The sequence below is a fragment of the Lagenorhynchus albirostris genome, chromosome 21 (genome assembly GCF_949774975.1).
Source record: "Lagenorhynchus albirostris chromosome 21, mLagAlb1.1, whole genome shotgun sequence".
NCBI classification, from domain to species: Eukaryota; Metazoa; Chordata; class Mammalia; order Artiodactyla; family Delphinidae; genus Lagenorhynchus; species Lagenorhynchus albirostris.
In genome coordinates, this window is record NC_083115.1 from 1,764,215 (window position 1) to 1,786,169 (window position 21,955).

A 21,955-nucleotide genomic window follows, 5' to 3' on the forward strand; every position below is an offset into this window, starting at 1 on the left:
ACCAGTCAGAAGCACAGGATGTGCGACTGGCATTGGGGTGGGGCAGGCTTGTGGGACCGAGCCCTTAACCTGTGGGATCTGACGTTACCTCCAGGTAGACAGTGTTAGAATTGAGTTAAACTGTAGGACACCCAGGTGGTGTCACAGGGCACTGCCTGGTAGGGGAAAAATCCCACACACATTCAGTGACTAGAAGCGCCAGAAGTGAAGTGTTTTGTGGAAGTAAAGAAAACACATAGGAGAAGGAGGACTAGGGTTTTCTTAAAAAGCCTGGGCAGCAGACAAGTGGCTTTATTTTCTGGAAAAATCCAAAGCAGAAAGAAATACCAGACATAGCAGAAGGCAGGGTGAGGTAAAGGCTGGAAACAAGGAAATTTAACGCTGATACACTGAATAGCTGAGATGCCCCCCACCCCTGTCTTCCCCTGCCAGAACTGACCCCCAGAACTGTGGCAGCCAAATGTACATTCTTCAGACAGCTCTTCTTCAGAGAAACAAAGTAGTCAAGAGAAAAGACCCAGAAATACTGACATATGAAGACGTCAAACAAAGCAGCCATGCCTCCACACTAACTTCATGGTAAACCCCTCTCGGTGACAAGTCCTGCAACACGCAGGGATGCCAAATCATTTTCCTGCTTCCACTGTAAGTATGAAAGGAGAGCCAAGAACTTACCATTCATTTGAGAAAAATGTTTACATTAAAGAGACCAAAACAAATAAACAGAAAAATGAAAACATATCCCACCCATGAAATAAACAAGATGCTATTAAATAGGAATACTCAGAGAAGATAAAAAGAGCTCTTGTAAATTAAAAATGAGTGCAGATAGGTTAGAAGATAAAGCTGAAAAAAATCTCAAAAGTAAATAAAAACAGATAAAAGTAAGAAAAGACAACCTCAGAAGTACAACATGCAACTAAAAGGCATGAGCCTAAAAGAGAGAGCCAACAGAGGAAAGAGAGAAGACATTATCAAAAGAACATATAAAAAAAAAAATTTCCCAAAGCTAAAGAAAAGGTTAAAACGAAGGAATGGGAATCTTCTCAATAGAGGCTGAAAGAAACAGAAAGACAGTTTTAAAAATCTAACGGAGAATGATTTCCAATCTAGAATTCTATCACTAAAGCTCGAAGAGACTGAAGACACTTTTAAATTTACGAAACCTCAGTAACAATTTCCATCACAGCCTTCTAAGAGTTTTCTTCTATTCAAGGATCTGGTCTATAAAATGAGAGTAAAGCAGGAAAGAGAAAGATGTGGGATCTAGGAAACAGGGACCCGACACAGGAAAGAGCTATGGACCAGACACACGGTGCCCAAGTCCTTGGAGAAGAAAGGAAGGAACTGAAGGGTTACCTGCTGTGCTCAACAGTAACGTGACATTCTACATGAGCAGAGAGTCGGGGAGACAGATAACTTGCTGGTAAAAAGAAAACAAAACTAAATAAAAAAGCCAATCTGTTAAAGGAAATATAAATATATGATGAAATATGGGTCTGCATGAACCATGAACTGATTACTGTGATGGAGACAGTATAGGAGACTGAACTCTGTATCTTCCATAGCAGGAGTAATGTGTAAAGTGAAAAAATTAAAAATAATCAAGCATATGATTTAGAATATAGAGGTGATTTTAAGAAAAAACACCTAGGAATTGTTGCCTCCGGGGAGTGGGACTCTGTAATGAGAAGGAATAGAGCAGAGATTGCTATTTTTCATTCAGTCTCTGACTTTTAAACTCATATGTGAATTGTTATTTTGATAAAAATTATCATTAAGAAAAAAGTCATCCAAACTAAAACCTGCGACATTCAGACAGGGAATATTAACGAGGTGTCTTACTTACCACACTGTGTAATTGGCTGCATTTAACTCGATAGCATCTCTGGTTAGTTTAAAAGCTCGTTCACTTCTCTCGTCACGCTGCAGGACAGCCCGGAAATAATCATAAACATCCTGAACTAGAAACAGAGCACACAACTGCATTAGGATGGTCTTTCTTGTTTAAAACAACCACTATAGTACAAAATGTTGTTTTACTCTATGAGGAAGATACTTTATCGTATGTATACGATTTATAACAATACGCAAAAGAAAGAAAATCCATGACTATGACTGCCACCCTGATAACTTGTGTCACAGCCAGGATGCACGTACGGGGGTTGATGCCTGACTCCAGATCCCCCAGAGACCTTATGCATTAAAGAAAAATTAAGAGTGCATATATCCAAATATATTCACTTAGCTGTTTTTCTCACATTTTATTTTGATCAGTTTTTTTTAACTGAAAAAGTAATATACACAATGATAGAAAACTCAAACAGTACAAAAAGGTTCATGCTAAGTTTCCATTCCACTAAATTCCCAGTTCTTCTCCCCAGAAGCAACTGTGGAGTGATTCTAATGTATCCTTCCAAATATATCCTATGCACACAAAAGTACATGTTCTAATTCCATCTTCTCATTTTTTTTTTTTTTAATACAAATGAGATCACATCCCATTCTAATGTCCTGGGCCTTGCTTTTTTCACTCATACATTATTCAAGGTCGTATAAACTAGTAAATATCTCTATGGAAAACCACTTGGTAATATCTATTAAAAATTAAAAACTGGGGACTTCTCTGGTGGTGCAGTGGTTAAGAATCCGCCTGCCAATGCACGGGACACGGGTTCGAGCCCTGGTCTGGGAAGATCCCACATGCTGCAGAGCAACTGAGCACGTGTGCCACAACTACTGAGCCTGAGCTCAAGAGTCCGCGCGTCACAACTACTGAAGCCTGCATGCCTAGAGCCTGCAAGCCACAACTACTGAGCCCATGAGCCACAACTTACTGAAGCCCACAGGCCTCGAGACCGTGCTCCACAACAAGAGAAGCCACCGCAATGAGAAGCCCATGCACCGCAACGAAGAGTAGCCCGCGCTCGCCACAACTAGAGAAAGCCCGTGCACAGCAACAAAGACCCAACACAGCCAAAAATAAAGTGTTTCTCTAAAAAATAAATAAATAAATAAAAACTGACTACTCATTGACCTAACAATTCCAGTTCCAGTAAGTTTTCTTACAAATATACTCCTGTATGTGCCCAAAGCATCCAAGGAAATTTACATAAGAAATAAAGAAATGAAGACTGGAAACAACTGAAATTTCCATGAGTAAAGAATGGGTTAAGTCCATCACGGTACACCCATACAACAAAATCCTATGCAGCTATTAGTAACGAGGCTGGTCTGTTATGTACTGAAATGGAACAACTGCTAAGACAGGTTGTTGAGTGAAAAACATAAGGTGCAGAGCAGCAGCTATTCGTTTAGTTAAAAATATATGCTTATTTATGAACATACGAGTTTGAGGAACAAGATGAGATGACATAATTTTCAACCACATTCCCCATTACAAAGTTTACTACATTTTTCAAACAGTTGCACAGCATTTCGTTGTATGGGCACTCTATACCTAACTCGTCCCCTATAAATGAATGTTTAAATTGTTTTTATTCTTTCACTGTCCTATCATGGTATGTTTCTGCACACACGTGCAAATTCAGTACATCTGTAGGATGAATTCCTACAAGTGGAATTACTGGATCAAGGTTACGTGCACTGTTGATGCTGACAGACAGTGCCAAATTAACCTCTCAAAAAAGGTCTGTTCAATATATAGTCCCTCCAAGAATGTATGAATACACCGATTTTTTTCCACATCCTCACTGACAGAGTATCAAAACTTCTGATCTTTGCCAATCTCTTAACTGAAGGAACTTAGACCTTTACAAATATTAACCTATTTGACTCTCATTTCCACAAGAGAAACAGGCTTAAGAGAGATTAACAAGTTCACATGGCCCAGTGTACTTTGGAGACAGAAGTTAAACCCCAATCTAGTCTGACACCAAAGCACACACTGCTAATCACAATGCTCATTTCACTGCAGCTGAAATGCCTTCACATCACAGCACAGATTAACATAGAGAACAGACTAAGGCCCTAAACAGACTACTAAAGAAACCCAGGTGTTAAATACTCCTCAATACTTGTTTTTCCACAATTAAAAATTTATGTGGACATGCTATGCTTTTTTTTTTAATTTTTATTTATTATTTATTTGGCTGCGTCAGGTCTTAGTTGCAGCATGTGGGATTTCATTGCGGCATGCGGGATCTTTTGTTGCAGTGCACGGGCTCTTCATTGTGGTGCGTGGGCCTTTCTCTAATTGTGGTGTGTGGTCTCCAGAGCGCATGGGCTCAGTAGTTGCAGTGCGCAGGCTCTCTAGTTGTGGCGCACAGGCTCCAGAACATGCGGGCTCAGTAGTTGTGGCGTGTGGGCTCCAGAGTGCAAGGGCTTGGTAGTTGTGGAGCACGGGCTCAGTAGCTGTGGCGCATGGGCTTAGTTGCCCCACGGCACGTGGGTATGTTCCCTGACCAGGGATCGAACCTGCATCCCCTGCATCGGAAGGTAGATTCTTAACCACTGGACCACCAGGAAAGTCCTGCCATTTTTCTTATAGCATATAATTTTCCAGTTACTGACAGGGTTCACAAACTTTTAGGAGGTCAATATGCATGAATACAATGTCAATATATCCTGATTTGCCTAACCATTCTGCTACTACTGGTTGTTTTCAATTTTGTTTTATAAAAATCACTACTTTAAGCATCCAATGACCTTTCATTAAAAAATTTTTAAAATTAAATATACAATACACACATGTATTTATGTGTGTGCATGCAAGCACACATGGGTATGTATACAGTTTCATTAGACTACAACCCCAAAAAAGAAATTATCAGAGGAGAGCATGAATAATTATAGCTCTTTCTGAACATACAAAGGTCATCTACTCCTAAATACTATCTTTAAAATGCTGAATTTAATTTATACCGGAGTAAAATTTAGAAACAATATAAATGGTAAATAACTATGGAATATTATGTGGTCATTAAGAACCAAGCTCCCAAATACTTTAAAATGTGTAACAAAATGCTTATAACATGTTAACTCTATATACAATGTATAAACACATTATTTTATATTCACACGTGTACACATACATAGTATAAACCTAACTCTGTGGAAACATATTTTCCGAGGAGTGGAAGGCTATACACCAAATGTTAACAGTGGTTAGTTCTGGATGATTATACTCTTCTTTTGATGTTAACATCTTCAAATTTTTCTTCAATGAGCATGTGTTACTTTAAAAAATATTTTTTTTTGGCTGCACTGGGTCTCCGCTGTGGTGTGTGGGCTTTCTCTAGTTGAGGCGAGCAGGGCCTACTCTTCGTTGTGGTGCGCAGACTTCTCACTGCGGTGGCTTCTCCTGTTGCGGAGCACGGGCTCTAGGCGCGTGGGCTTCAGTAGTTGTGGCACATGGGCTTAGTTGCTCTGTGGCATGTGGGATCTTCCCAGACCAGGGCTTGAACCCATGTCCCCTGCATTGGCAAGGTGGATTCTTTTTTTTTTTTTTCTTTTTTTTGCGGTACGCAGGCCTCTCACTGTTGCGTCCTCTCCCGTTGCAGAGCACAGACTCCGGACGCGCAGGCCCAGCGGCCATGGCTCACGGGCCTAGCCGCTCCGCGGCATGTGGGATCCTCCCGGACCGGGGCACGAACCCCCGTCCCCTGCATCAGCAGGCAGACTCTCAACCACTGCGCCACCAGGGAAGCCCAGCAAGGTGGATTCTTAACCACTGCGCCACCAGGGAAGTCCTCCAAAATATTTTTAATTAAAAAGAAATACATGTTCCGGCAGTCAGCCTGGAGGGCGCGGAACACCATGCGCCCGCTTGGCCGCGCCATCCGGGTGGGGACGTGCACGGCCCTGGTCCCCCAGCCAGCCTGCCTGGGACTGGGGCGCAGCCCAGTGGCTCCCTGCCCGCTCCTCTCTCCTCACGCAGCCCCTCCGTACGATCCCTGGCGTGAGGCGGCCAAGCTGAGGTGCTGAGAGAAAAGGGAAATTGCAAAGCTCATCTACAACCAGATCGACAGCATATTTTTTTTAGGACTCAAGAATCAACACTGGGCTATTTCCTAAGATTAAACCATGAAAGCCCACTTGGAGGCTGCACAGCCATCTGCACACTTGAACCTGAAAAATGGACTTTTTTCATCGGGGAGATCTCGTCCTTCAGCTAAATCATCAGAAGTGGTGAGAAGAAAAGATCCCTACCCGACCAAACTCCTCCAGACAAATTAAATCAGTCCAGCGAGGAATGGAGCTGTACAGATCATTGGCCAGATGACCATCTTCTGCTTGCACCGCCACTGAGCCATCCCTCTAGGACTGCCACCTACATGCAGGTTGCACCCAGTGCAAGGCATCCAGCTAAGGCAGGGAATGGGAGCTGAAATCCTACCCCATTCACCAAGCCGAGTTTATTGGTGCATGGCCGTGTCTGCCCAGACGATGTGGCTCCTTTTTCAAATTTTCGCCAACGCACCCTGTATGGGCTAGTGGCATGTCTGACCACCCCACTCCCATATCCCAGTCCTACCCGGAATTCTATTCCTTACCTCAGATGGATTCAAGATTTTCATGAACAAGTTAGGTTTCTTCCAAAAGATGAAATATTTGACCCAAATTGAAATTAATTTCATAGGTAAAGCTCAAAATATTACCATAGATGTGAATTATGTATGTATTTATGTATACATGTATATACAGTTACGTAGATACATATGTCTATGTATCAGAAGTTAGCACAACTTAAATTTGGTAAATGTTTAATATAAAACTATTTTGAGTATTCAAAAAAGAAAAGAAAGAAAAGAAAGAAATAAATGTTCTTTGTAAACACTGCAAACAATATAAAAGTACATGAAGTCTCCCATATCCAGTGCTACTCCCCAGTGCACTGGATCTGTATCACTGGTAATGGCTGTTACCAGTTGATATGTCTCTCCAGACATTTTTCTAAGCAAATAAATGTAATCTTGCTCTTGTTTTTTAATGAAGTTGGCATAACACTTTCATTCTGCTTTTCATTTTGGCATTTCCCCCTCAGTGATATGTTCTTCCATGCCTGTGTATACACATCTACATCATTCTTGTTTCACTTTTCCATACAGTGGGCCTGGCCTAATTTACATGTCAATGCTATTTTTTTGCAGAACAGATTTCTATAAGTGGGACTAGGATACTCAGTCTTAGGGCTATATGACCCTATATAATTTAGGGTCATAAATAAATTTGGGATTATATAAATAGAATTTTATATTCATTAGATTTTTTTGATATTAAAAGTCTGTTAATTAAAAATTACAAATTTAATATACTGTCATACTCAAAGTGTCTAAAACTTATGTGCCTTTTTTCACTCAACACTGTTTCTGCGATCTGTCCCTATTATAACAGCTCTAGATCCTCTTATTGGTTATGTAGCACACAGCTGTATGACAACGATACATTTATCTATTCTCCAAAACACAGATATATAGCTGGTTTCCAATATTTTGTTCTTCCAAAAAATGCTGTGAATTGTAACAGCTATCACACACAGTGCTTACTATGAGTCAGCCACTGTTCTCTTATTTCATGTGTATACCTCACTCACTCTATAAAGTAGTTACTACTATCGTCCTCATTTTACACAGAAGAAGACAGAGATAATGAGAGGTTAAATAACTTGTCCAAGGTTGCAGAGTCAGTAAAGTGGTGCAGTTAGAATCTGAACTAGGTGGTCTGGCTCTGAAGTCTGTGCTCTCAGCCTCCTAGTACATGTCTTCTGATGCCATAAGCCAGAGTGAACCCAGAATGTATCATGCGAAGCAGCATTTCAAGGTTGTAAGATATGAGCATTTTCTAGTTTTACTAAATATACACGCAATAGTGCTTTCTAAAATGGCTAAACATATGAAAACTACCATCTGAAAAGCATGGATCTGTTCATATGTCTCAATATCTGATATCATAAAACAGTTTAAAATTATCTTTCATTCCTAATGATAATGGATTGTCCCATTTAATGGCTAACGAAATTTCTTCTTCTATGAACTACAAGTTCATACCCTTTGTCTATTTTTTGATTAGTTTCCCTGTTTCTTTAACCTTTCGTAGGAATTCCTTATAAGGTTCTGAATATCGATCCTGTTTATATATCTTCTCCTACACTGCTGTTTGCTTTTTAACTTATTCATGGTGTCTTCTATTGCACAAATTTAAAATTCTGATATAATCATTTATCAATATTTGATCAATGGGTCATTATTTCTCTCTTTTCCTTTGTGGTTGGATTTATTTATTTATCTATTTATTTATCTATTTATCTATTTATCTATTTATTTAGTACGCGGGCCTCTCAGTGTTGCAGCCTCTCCTGTTGCGGAGCACAGGCTCCGGATGCGCAGGCTCAGCAGCCACGGCTCACCGGCCCAGCCGCTCCGCAACATGTGGGATCTTCCCGGACCGGGGCAAGAACCCGTGTCCCCTGCATCGGCAGGCAGACTCCCAACCACTGCGCCACCAGGGAAGCCCCTAATGATATATTTAAGAATTAAAAATGTTGATTTTTTTTTTTTTACCCTGAAAAAAAAGGTTTTATTATTTTTAACTGAAAGAGAAATGAATGACTGTGTCAGTTTTCAAAAGGTACCTTATGAATCTGGAAAAGTTGTGGTTTTCATTTCTCAGATCACTAGTGAGGTTAACATCTCTTCATAGATATTTCTATTTCTTCTAGTGAATTATCTCTTCATATATAATATCTCTCACCAGTTTGGAAGTTTTGCAGGTTCATGCAGTTATACCTTCTGATCTTTTCCTCAATCAATTCGGAGTTTTACATCTTGCCTAATAATTCCTTCTTTACCCTAAGAATGAAAGATTATTCTATTTGCTTTAGTATGTTTACAGTTTTGCTTTAGGACTTTAATTCATCTGTAATTTATTTTCATGTAAGATATGAGATAGGGATACAATTCTGTTTATATTCAAATCCACAGACAACTGTTACAAAACCATTACGTGATTAATCCATCTTTTTCATACAGATATGTAATGTCCTTTTTATCAAATATTGAGGTCCCACCTATACTGATGACCTATTTTTAGTTTCTTTATTAATCTATTTATTTCTGCACCAGTTCCACATGTTAATTATTAAATTTAATAGTACACTTTCCTATTTGATAAGGCAAACCCTCACACCATTATTCTTTCTTTACATTCTTGACATTATCTCATAATCAGAAAAAATAATAATCGCTTTTTGTAAAAGAGGAATGATCTTGGATAACAGAGCCTTAACTGAAAGAAATATATACATAAAACTACAAAACTTGCATTCCATTTTGTTTACCCTTTCCTAGAAGAACAACTAACAATTAACATTTGCATGGCCTTCAATTTACAAAGCATTTCACATTCATTATGAAAGAATACTTTGTCAAAGAAAATAATCCACTCACTATCAGTAATATATTCCAGCTGAGCCTAACATTTCACAGCTAAAATATATTTCAAAATGCTCATGTTTCAACAACCAAAGTTTATTCTAATAGAACAGTAAATCATTTCTGTTGTATCTCATGTGCAGATTAAACACTAAATGAAAAGCACAATCACACAGTGGTTACTATGTATTATAATGTAACATTCATTATTTAAACTTAAAACATGTCCACTCTTTGGACAAAATAAAACTTTTAATCATGAAAATAAATTACAAAACCCCACAAGATTAGCTTAAGTCACTTAGATCTTTATTAGACAAAAATCTGTCATCTATCTAGTCACATAGTTGTGAATTTCAACTTTGCTACTAAGTTTGACTTACAGACCTTTCCCTAATAAAAAATAAACTTACATTTTTCACTATAAATGATCTGGACCACTGGATTGGGGCCATCATTCTGCGGCACTGGATCTATATCAGCCCATTCTGCTCTGTCCCTGAAAATACATATATTTTTCAGTGATTATATTCAAGCGTGTAAGGAAAAGAAGAAATCTGATGTTTTTTTAAAAAGGCAACAATTACACTTTAACTTACAAATAATGTAACCATGGTTGGATTCTTCAAGACCAAGTGTTGCCACTTTGTTTTACATATTAAACTTTTAAGTAAAAGAAAAATAAAATGAATAATTTTCCAATTAAAGTTAATAAGTCAATAGTTTTCAAATTTAAAGTTTTTACATAAATGCAAAAGCAGGTTTTTGTAGCAAGTACACAATAGTTTTAAATTAGAAATCAATCTAATTCATTGGTCTAATAAGGCTCTTTGGAATCAGTCAACAGTTTAAAAAAATTCGAATAACAGTTTTTTATTTGAATACTCTGAATAACTAGAAAGTGATATTTAAAAGTAAAAGTAATCACTATCATTTTTGTACACTGAGAGGTGGTCCAGGTGTCAGTAGAGTCTGGAATCTGTGGACCACTGGCTCTACCACTTAACTAGCTGTGTGACCCTGAGGAAGTTACTTAACCTCTCTGGGCCTCAATTTCTTCATTTATAAAATGGAGATGATACTATTACCAACCAACCTTAGAAGGCTACTTGGAGGTTTAAGTGAGATAATATGTTAAGCTCTTAAAATATGCATAATAGTAAACATATAATACATAGTATTATACTATATATACACTATTATACTATATATACCCTAACACACACAGTTAGCATACACAATATTATACAGGAAATACACTAAATGTACTATATAGTATTACTGTATGCTTAAATATATATGCTATATGTTATAAATGTAGCATATAATAAATGCATATAGTAAGTATTCAATGAATACTACTTCTCATTATCGATGCTAAAATAAGTTACAGTGGCAACACTGGGTGCCTATAGACACTGCTGTGTAAACTGCTCAGTGTGACCAAATTTTCGTTAACCACTCTTTTACTTACATTCTTTTCCTATTACCCATTTTTCAGTTCTCTGTACTCATCAGCTATTGACAGCAAAAATTCTGTGGTATCTAGACAAATCCTAAAATTGTGCCCATTATACAAGGAGAAATCCAGGGGAAACAATTACCCGAGGTGTGAGACCTATATGGGGAGTGGCATGAGAATGGTACCGCTGTCCTTTAGGCACAGGGAAATAGGACACAGTCAAGGGAAGAACCCGAGTATTTCACAGTTCAGAGAGGAGGTCTGAGGGCTATGGGGCCACCTCAACCAACTGAAATCACTAACACTGTAAACTCCAAGAACGAAATGTGCATAGTGGCTTTCACTCAATTCATAAACAACCTACGCAAATCAGTCATCTAATGGGTTTACCTAGAACTACAGAAGAAAAAATAAGACATGAGAAAAGTAAGGACTTCTCAGTCGTCTCTGCAGGTTCAAAATGCAGCCGGGGAACCAGCATGACCAATAGAAAGCAAAGAACTAACGGGGACGGGACTGGGTGGTGGCAAAGATGGAGAGGAAAGGTGAGAAAGTTACAGCAGTACCCGACACTGCACATGGCTTGCACTAAGCACGAGGCGACGAGGAGATGCGTAACGGAGTTGAATTCTCATAGTCTCATCCTTACAGCCTAACTCGGTGCCTGGCTGACGCTGGGCGCTAGAAACACTGAATGAAAACGTCCCGGTCCCTAAAGATCTTACGCTAGCTCTCTCCGTTTCCGCAGAACAAACCACGGGAAGCCCCGTTTCTAAAGCGAGCCAATCTGGACCTTCTTTGCGGTCCGACTGCACCCAAGCCCTTTGGCATTCGGACTACAGCAGGCCAGCGCTGTGGGTTCCGGAACCTCCACCGCCCAGAACGGTGACAGCGCGGGCCCCACCCCGCCGCTCCCGGCCGCCGGACGGCGAGGACGCGCTAGCTTCTGCCGCAGCCGCGCCCCGTGCAGCGCCGCGCGCGGGGGAGGGCCTCCCGCCCCGCGACCATGCCGTGGGCGTTACCTGTACAGGACATAGGTGGGCGAGTCCAGGCTCAGGAACCCGTCGTCCATAGGGGACGCCGCCGCCTCTTCTTGCGGCAGCTGGGGCGGAGGGGGATGCGGCTGGGGCGGCGGCGGCTCCGGCTGACCTGGCTCCCCGCCCTGCGCAGCCTCCCCAACGCCGTCGGCGGCCGCCATCTCTCCTCGGCTCCCAGCGGAGGAGGTGCCGGAGGCCCCGCCCCTGCCCCGCCCCTCTCACGGCTACTTCCGGTTTTTCCGCTCCTACCATAGAGACGCGGGCCGGAGTGCCCAGCGCCCGCGCCTGCACCCTGGCCTGGCCGTCCCTGTTGGGCGCGGTTCTGCACTTCGGGCTGCATCACGCCACCTGGGGCACCAGATTTCCCACTCGTCCTGTCCGCAGGCCTGTCCGAACGCTTGTAGCTGGTGCTTCGGAACGTACTAGTGTTGTTAGTTGTTAGTGTCGGCGGGAGAAGCTTGGGAGCCCTGGATAAGCAGCTCGCGCCCGTGCTCCGCGTTAGCCATCCAAGGGCATTTACGCTCCTTGCACACATTTTTTTTTTTTTTCTTTTGGATGCTGAGTTTATACCGCAGAATTTCAGTAATCCAGGATTTTAGTCTTTTGAAATTAAAGTTCTAATTATGCAAGGAATATGGGTATACATTATAGGAAAGGTAAACATTTAACACTGACTACCTAGTATATGCCGGGCTTGCTCATGGCACAAAATAAGCTCTGCAGTCACGGGCTTTGCATTCTAGGGGAGGATAGCAGAATACGCCCCAAAATATGTATGTAGGAGTACAGGACATGCCACTCCACAGATGCTGCTTTGGTGTTTTGGTTATTTTGAGCTGTTGGCACTTGAAAAACAGTAAATGTGGGGAGAAGCTTCTCCGAACTCCCTTACATTTCTAAAGACAGACCCTCCAAAAGGAACTCAATTGCCGTTAAGTTCCCTCCCTGGGAGTTTCAAGAGTGGAAGTGGATGCCACACCCTGACAAGTTTTGTCAAATTGTCACATCCCCAACCTGTTCTTCTAAGGGCCCGTTCATCGTTCCTAAAAACCTTTTACTCTCCCCCAAGAGGCCTTCATCTCCCATCCCCTTTCCTTATTAAGGTGGTATTTAAGCCTGAGTTCTAAGCCATCTCAGGGAGTTGCTAATTTTTCTCTGGGTATCTCTACGTATTTTTCTATTTTCTCTAGGTATACACGACGTATACATGTTAATAAACCTCTTTTTGTTTTTCTCTTGTTAATCTGTCTTTTATTACTGGGGTTTCAACCAAGAACTCAGAAGGGTGGAAGGAAAATTATTTTTCACCTTCAGCAGTAGATTTTCAGGAAGGCTTTTCAGGGGCTGTTTGAGCAGAGACCTGTGAGAGGAAAAAGCATACCAGTCAGAGAACAGGAAGTGCGTGCTTGGTGCGATCTTGGTTCGGCAAGGATGCCAGCAGGGCTGAAGGCCTGTGAGTGAAGGGAAGGAACTGGAGGGTGATAAGATTGAAGAAGCAGCCAAGGATCATGGTAAGGATTTGGATTTTTATTATTATTTTTATTGTGGTAAAAAATAGTCATAACATGAAACTTATCTTTTTAATCATTTTTAAGTATATAGTTTGGTGATGTTAAGTACATTCACATTGATGTGCAGCCATGGCCACCATCCATCTCCAGACCTTTATCATCTTCCCAACTGAAACTCTGTCCACATAAAACACTCCCCATTCCCCACCCAATCCCGCCCCGGCCCCTTGTAACCACTATTCTACATTCTGTCTCCGTGAGTATGACTATTCTAGGTCCTCATGGAAGTAGAATCATACAGTATTTGTCCTTTGGTGTCTGGCTTATTTCAGTTTGCATAATGTCCTCCAGGTTCATCCACGTTGTAACACGTGTCAGAATTTCCTTTTTAAAGGCTGAATAATATTCCATTGTATGTATAGGCCACATTTTGTTTATCCAATCATTTGATAATGAACATTTGGGTTGCTTTCACCTTTTGGCTGTTGAGAATAATGAAATACCTGTTAGAGACCCCGCTTTCACTTTTGGGTATTTACCCAGTGTGGGATTGCTTGACATACGGTAATTCTATGTTTAGGTTTTTGGGAACTATTTTCCACAGCATCTGTGCAAGGGTTCCAGTTTCTTCCCATACTCACCAATGCTTGTTTCCTGGTTTTGTTTTGATAACCATCTGAATGAATGTGAACTGGTATCTTCACTTTGCATTTCCCTAATGATTAGTGATGTTGAGCATCTTTTAATGTGCTAATTAACATTTGTGGGATTTGATTTTAAGTGGAAATTAGTGGAAGGTTTTGAGTAAAGGAGGGACATGTGATTTACATTTTTAAAGGATTATTTTGGCTACCATGTGTGAAATACACAAAGTAGAAAGGCAAGAATGGAAACAGATGAGTGTAAAGCTATTGTAGCAGTCCGGGCAAAAGGTCAAAGTGTTTAAATTATGCTTCACAATTCACTGATCGATCATAAAGTCATTTTAGTGGGTCCTATGGTGGACAAGGTGACCCACCAGTCCTCCTCCAAGGAGGAACTTGCTGCCCAGCTTTGGGGAGTGCAGTCAGCAGCCAGCCTCCTGCGTGGCCTGAGGACAGCCCACAATGGACTGCTAAGAGACAGAGGGCCTCTTAGGTATGAGGGCCCAGCCATCGCAGCCTGACGGGGATCACTGACAGGTGCCACACGGCTTCCACCTGGGAGGCTGAGACCTCACAGGCCTTGCAGTTTGACCACACGGGTGTTGGTCCCAAGTTCCATCTTAGTATCTGATTCCATGACCAGCATTTTTTGGCGTGTTTAATGAGTATTTCAAAAACTGAAATACAGTGGAATAGAAAATAGTGCACAGTGCATTTAGAAGAAGAAAGTAATTTTTGGTGAAGTTTTTTTTTTTTTTTTTTTGCAGTACGCGGGCCTCTCACTGTTGTGGCCTCTCCCGTTGCGGAGCACAGGCTCCGGACATGCAGGCTCAGCGGCCACGGCTCACGGGCCCAGCCACTCTGCGGCATGTGGGATCTTTCCAGACCGGGGCACGAACCCGTGTCCCCTGCATCGGCAGGCAGACTCTCAACCACTGCGCCACCAGGGAAACCCTGGTGAAGTTTTTTTAAACTTATATATGTTCAGGTGTAATGGGTCATGTTGTAAAATGTATTTCTTACCGTAGGTCGTGGTCAACAATTTTAGAAAACAATGGACTGTATCAGTTCAGTTGGAGGTGATGAGCAGTGTATGGATTCTGGATGTTCTTTGAAGGTTAATCTGATAGGATTTGCTGACAGCTTAACTGGATGGAGGATGCAAGACCCAAAAATAGTTAAGAATGACTCCAAGGTGACAGTTCCTTTTGATCAGAGTAGACAAAACTCCCTTTGACCATCCAATCCTGATTTAGTTCAGTTGTTCACTGTGTTCTTTCCCTATGGATTTACATCCATGCATATATTTCTGGTGGCTTTAAAAGAAAAAAAAAAACAGAGTCATATTTATTTGGCAAATTTTAGTATTGAATGGATATAGATCTTTCTGGGCTACAATACAGCTTCTCTGTCCTTCCTGATCCTTTGATATGTATCTCTCCAAACCGCAATAACCTAATAACTCCTCCAAACTCTAATAAATCACAGAACATATTCTTTTTTAAAAAATAAATTTACTTATTTATTATTTATTTCTGGCTGCGTTGGGACTTTGTTGCAGTGCGCGGGCCTCTCATTGCGGTGGCTTGTTAGGGAACACGGGCTCTAGGCACACGGGCTTCAGTAGTTATGGCACGTGGGCTCAGTAGTTGTGGCTTGCGGGCTCTAGTGTGCAGGCTCAGAAGTTGTGGCACACAGGCTTGGTTGCTCTGTGGCATGTGGGACCTCCTGGACCAGGGCTCGAACCCGTGTCCCCTGCATTGGTGGGCGGATTCTTAACCACTGCACCACCAGGGAAGTCCCAGAACGTATTCTTTAAAGTTGTCAGTTATAGGAAAGGAAAATCAATGACTGCTGCCACTATTTCAAGATAGGTACCCTACACCATTAGCTCTCCCATCAAACCAGTACAAATAAGAATAAAATCTGAGTAAAAAAAAGACTGGCTGATCCTCTTTCAAAACAGCTGGATACCTGTCAGCACATGGATGTTCTAAACCTGTCATTGTCTTCTAGATCCTTGCGATGTGCTTTGAATTGTGCACCAACACTCCTGCCTTCTTACCAATCCCTGAGGATATCAGAAGCAGTCTACAGACGCTTGGTGAAAATACGATCAGAAAAATGAAAGCCAGAGAAGGGAAACTGTAAGACAGGGTAGAAGAAAGTCATCACCCCAGACGAGGGACAGATGGGATCTGGACGAATATCCATAAGGACACACAAATGCTGTCTCATTTGAGACCAAAAAAACCCTATGGAGAAGCAGGGCAATTGTTGATTCTCCACTTTACAAGTGAGAACCTGAGCCAGGCCTGACGCACTTGTTACAGAACATGGAGAAGGGTGACAGTTAGGAAATGGACACTCATGAAACCCATGCCTGCCTCCCCAGTTTCAAAGGGTGCCTTCCTCTGTCCAGTATTTCTTAACCCTGGCTGCATCTTAGAATCACGTGGACAGTTTTAATGAAACTCCAGTGACTGAGCCCCAGCCTCAGGGATTCTAATTTCATTGGCTGAGGGTGAGGGCTTGGCATCAGCATACTTTAAAAGCTCCCCCCATAATTCTAAGGTGCAGCCCAGGTTGAAAACGACGGCTCAATGAGTCCAGAGTACAGACTGCTGCTATGTCATCAGGGTTTCTGGGGAAAGTTAAGATGCCACAGTGCTAGTGGGAGAGTGTAGGCAGGGTTGATCAGCAATCAGTATGTTGTGCTAAATACAGAAATCAACCAATCAATGAACAATTTTTTTAAAATTACCATTTATTATACAAATAAACTACATCACAATGTGTGTGTAAATAAAACTACTTAACAAGTGATATAAGTTGTAGTGCAAATTGTTCATCAGTTTTTTATTGAGGTATATTTTACCTATCACAAAATTTATCTCATTCATGTGTACCATTCATCATCTGTTTTTGACTTCTTGGGAATTATTGATATGAGCTTTTCATTGGTAGGGCTGTCACTAGCTACATGATGCTCTCAGTTTGACTGCACTCTTCCAGAGTTTACCCATAAGTTTGATAATGATTAGGTGCCTGGGAATTGTGTTAAACGCTTGAGCTTTCAACTTCCCCCAATGCTCTTTAAGCTTCAACATTTTCTCTCTTGGCTACAATCAGGGAGGTTGGTACTTTCAGAGCCCTGGTTGCACTCCAGGAGCTAGTACTAGAAACGTGTGAGCTAGACAGAGAGGGAGAAAACAGGAGGGGAGGGCAGGAAGGGAGAAAGCACATGAAGATTGGTTAATCGAGAACCAGAACCAGGAGCCTGTGATTGTCTTTTGGCTCCACCACCACGAAGCACCTGAGGCTATGCCCAGCTGAGTCAGGACAGTCATAACAGACAGTAAAGCAGTGGCTGAGTGGAGCCCAGTCATAAGTAAGACAGAGGCACAAGGCAGTGGAGTGATCGGTTCAAGATGGCGGAGTAGAAAGATGTGCGCTTACTCCCTCCTGCGAGAGCACCAGAATCACAACTAACTGGTGAACAATCATCGACAGGAAGACACTAGAACTCACCAAAAAAGATACCCCACATCCAAAGACAAAGGAGAAGCCACAATGAGATGGTAGGTGGGGTGCAATCACAATAAAATCAAATCCCATAACTGCTGGGTGGGTGACTCACAAACTGGAGCACACTTATACCACAGAAGTCCACCCACTGGCGTGAAGGTTCTGAGCCTCTCGTCAGACTTCCAAACCTCGGCGTCCAGCAACAGGAAGAGGAATTCCTAGAGAGTCAGAATTTGAAGGCTAGTGGGATTTGACTAGAGGACTTTGACAGGACTGGGAGAAAGAGAGACTCCACTCTTGGAGGGCACACACAAAGTAGTGTGAACATCAAGACCCAGGGGAAGGAGCAGTGACCCCATAGGAGACTGAACCAGACCTACCTGCTGGTGTTGGAGGGTCTCCTGCAGAGGCGGGTGGGGTGGGGTGGTGGCTGTGTCTCACCATGAGGACAAGGACACTGACAGGAGAAATTCTGGGAAGTACTCCTTGGAGTGAGCCCTCCCAGAGTCTGACATTAGCCCCACCAAAGAGCTGGGTAGCCTCCAGTGCTGGGTCGCCTCAGGCCAAACAACCAACAGGAGGGAACCCAGCCCCACCCATCACAGTGGATTAAAGTTTTACTGAGCTCTTCCCATCACAGCAACACCCGGCTCTACCCACCACCAGTCCCTCCCATCAGGAAACTTGCACTAGCCTCTTAGATAGCCACATCCACCAGAGGGCAGACAGCAGAAGCAAGAACTACAATCCTACAGCCTGTGGAAAAAAACCCACATTCACAGAAATATAGACAAGATGAAAAGGCAGAGGGCTATGTACCAGATGAAGGAACAAGATAAAACCCCAGAAAAACAACTAAATGAAGTGGAGATAGGCAACCTTCCAGAAAACGAATTCAGAATAATGATAGTGAAGATGGTCCAGGACCTCGGAAAAAGCATGGAGGCAAAGATTGAGAAGATGCAAGAAATGTTTAACAAAGACCTAGAAGAATCAAAGAACAAATGAACAGAGATGAACAATACAATAACTGAAATGAAAAATACACTAGAAGGAATCACAAGCAGAATAACTGAGGTAGAAGAACGGATAACTGACCTGGAGGACAGAATGGAGGAATTCACTGCCGTGGAACACAATAAAGAAAAAAGAATGAAAAGAAATGAAGACAGCCTAAGAGACAACTGGGACGACATTAAACGCAGCAACATTCACATTATAGGGGTCCCAGAAGGAGAAGAGAGAAAGGACCCAAGAAAATATTTGAAGAGATTATAGTTGAAAACTTCCCTAACATGGGAAAGGAAATAGCCACCCAAGTCCAGGAATTGCAGAGAGTCCCAGCCAGGATAAACACAAGGAGAAACACACCGAGACACATAGTAATCAAATTGACAAAAATTAAAGACAAAGAAAAATTATTGAAAGCAATAAGGGAAAATGACAAATAACATACAAGGGAACTCCCATAAGGTTAATAGCTAATTTCTCAGCAGAAACTCTACAAACCAGAAGGGAGTGGCATGATATATTTAAAGTGATGAAAGGAAAGAACCTACAACCAAGATTACTCTACCTGGCAAGGATCTCATTCAGATTCAATGGAGAAATCTAAAGCTTTACAGACAAGCAAAAGCTAAGGGAATTCAGCACCACCAAACCAGCTCTACAACAAATGCTAAAGGAAATGGTAATAAGAACATACATATAGATAATTACTTTAAACATGAATGGATTAAATGCTCCAACCAAAATACACAGGCTCACTGAATGGTTAAAAAAACAAGACCCATATATATGCTGTCTACAGGAGACTCACTTCTGACCTAGGGACACATACAGACTGAAAGTGAGGGAATGGAAAAAGCTATTCCATGCAGATGGAAATCAAAAGAAAACTGGACTAGCAATACTCATATCAGATAAAATAGACTTTAAGGAATGTTACAAGAGACAAGGAAGGACACTACATAATGATCAAGGGATCAATCCAAGAAGAAGATAGAACAATTATAAATATATATGCACCCAACAAAGGAGGACCTCAATACATAAGGCAACTGCTAACAGCTATAAAAGAGGAAATTGACAGTAACACAATAATAGTGGGGGACTGTAGCACCTCACACCAAGAGGCAAATCATCCAGACAGAAAATTAATAAGGAAACACAAGCTTTAAATGACACAATACACCACATAGATTTAATTGATATTTATAGGGCATTCCATCCAAAAACAGGAGATTACACTTTCTTCTCAAGTGCACATAGAACATTCTCCAGGATAGATCACTTCTTGGGTCACAAACCAAGCTTGGTAAATTTAAGAAAATTGAAATCATATCAAGTATCTTTTCCGACCACAACGCTATTGGAAAAAAACGTAAAGAACACAAACACATGGAGGCTAAAGAGTATGTTACAAAATAACCAAGTGATCACTGAAGAAATCAAAGAGGAAATCAAAAAATACCTAGAGACAAATTACAAAGAAAACACAACGATCCAAAACCTAGGGGATGCAGCAAAAGCAGTTCTAAGGGTGAAGTTTATAGCTATACAAGCCTACCTCAAGAAACATGAAAAAATCTCAAATAAACAATCTCACGTTACACCTAAAGGAACCAGAGAAAGAAGAACAGACAAAACCCAAAGTCAGTAGAAGAAAAGAAATCATAAAGATCAGAGCAGAAATAAATGAAATAGAAACAAAGAAAACAATAGCAAAGATCAATAAAACTAAAAGCTGCCTCTTTGAGAAAATAAATAAAATTGATAAACCTTTAGCCAGACTCATCAAAAAAAGAGGGAGAGGACTCAAATCAATAAAATTAGAAATGAAAAAGGAGAAGTTACAACAGACAATGCAGAAATACAAAGCATCCTAAGAGACTAATACAAGCAGCTCCATGCCAATAAAATGGACAACCTGGAAGAAATGGACAGATTCTTAGAAAGGTATAACCTTCCAAGAGTGAACCAGGAAGAAACAGAAAATATGAACAGACCAATCACAAATAATGAAATTGAAACTGTGATTAAAAATCTTTCAACAAGCAAAAGTCCAGGACCAGATGGCTTCACAGGTGAATTCTATCGAACATTTAGAGAACAGCTAACACCTATCCTTCTCAAACTCTTCCAAAAAATTGCAGAGGGAGGAACACTCCCAAACTCATTCTATGAGGCCACCATCACCATGATACCAAAACCAGACAAAGATACTACAAAAAAAGAAAATCACAGACCAATATCACTGATGAATATAGATGTAAATATCCTCAACAAAATACTAGCAAACATAATCCAACAACACATTAAAAGGATCATACACCATGATCAAGTGGAATTTATCCCAGGGATGCAAGGATTCTTCAATATATGCAAATCAATCAATGTGATACACCATAAAACAAATTGAAGAAGGAAAACCATATAATCATCTCAATAGATGCAGAAAAAGCTCCTCACAAAATTCAACACCCGTTTATGATAAAAACTCTCCAGAAAGTGGGCATAGAGGGAACCTACCTTAACATAATAAAGATTATATACGACAAACCCACAGCAAAAATCATTCTCAATGGTGAAAAACTGAAAGCATTTCCTGTAAGATCTGGAACAAGACAAGGATGTCCACTGTCGCCACTATTATTCAACATAGTTTTGGAAGTCCTAGCCACGGCAATCAGAGAAGAAAAAGAAATAAAAGGAATCCAAATTGGAAAAGAAGTAGTAAAACTCACACTGTTTGCAGATGACATGATACTATACATTGAGAATCCTAAAGATGCTACCAGAAAACTACTAGAGCTAATCAATGAATTTGGTAAAGCTGCAGGATACAAAATTAATGCACAGAAATCTCCTGTATTCCTATACACTAACATCGAAAGATCAGAAAGAGAAATTAAGGAAACAATTCCATTCATCACTGCAACAAAAAGAATAAAATACCTAGGAAAACCTACCTTAGGAGGTAAAAGACCTGTACTCAGAAAACTATAAGATACTGATTAAAGATATCAAAGATGACACGAGAGTTGGATAGATATACCATGTTCTTAGATTGGAAGAATCAACATTGTGAAAATGACTATACTACCCAAAGCAATCACAGATTCAATGCAATCCCCATCAAATTACCAGTGGTATTTTTTACAGAACTAAAACAAAAAAATCTTAAAATTTGTATGGAGACACAAAAGACCCCAAATAGCCAAAGCAATCTTAAGGGAAAAAAACGGAGCTGGAGGAATCAGACCCCTGACTTCAGACTGTACTACAAAGCTACAGTAATCAAGACAGTATGGTACTAGCACAAAAACAGAAATATAGATCAATGGAACAGGATAGAAAGCCCAGAGAAAAACCCATGCAC

General features: G+C 41.0%; 2 protein-coding genes across 6 annotated transcripts in view; both read right to left on the minus strand.

The window, feature by feature from the left end:
- Positions 1-12,082, minus strand: part of FNTA (farnesyltransferase, CAAX box, alpha) — a 30,266-nt gene extending 18,184 nt beyond the window's left edge. For both annotated transcript variants that reach the window (XM_060136246.1, XM_060136244.1), the window contains exons 1-3: positions 11,877-12,082; positions 9,806-9,891; positions 1,850-1,964 (exon numbers count right to left, since the gene is read on the minus strand). In XM_060136246.1, the coding sequence (XP_059992229.1) occupies positions 1,850-1,964; positions 9,806-9,891; positions 11,877-12,052 (377 nt within the window). In that variant the 5' untranslated portion in view covers positions 12,053-12,082. The remainder of the gene's footprint in view (positions 1-1,849; positions 1,965-9,805; positions 9,892-11,876) is intronic.
- Positions 12,083-13,201: 1,119 nt separating this feature from the next.
- Positions 13,202-21,955, minus strand: part of HOOK3 (hook microtubule tethering protein 3) — a 129,041-nt gene continuing 120,287 nt past the window's right edge. For 3 of the 4 annotated variants that reach the window (XM_060136286.1, XM_060136288.1, XM_060136291.1), the window contains 2 exons: positions 15,070-15,362; positions 13,632-13,884 (listed from right to left, as the gene is read on the minus strand). In XM_060136286.1, coding sequence (XP_059992269.1) covers positions 15,299-15,362 — 64 coding nt within the window. In that variant the 3' untranslated portion in view covers positions 13,632-13,884; positions 15,070-15,298. Of the gene's footprint in view, positions 13,252-13,631; positions 13,885-15,069; positions 15,363-21,955 lie in introns of those variants that run through there. The other variant, XM_060136287.1, reaches the window with a different exon arrangement.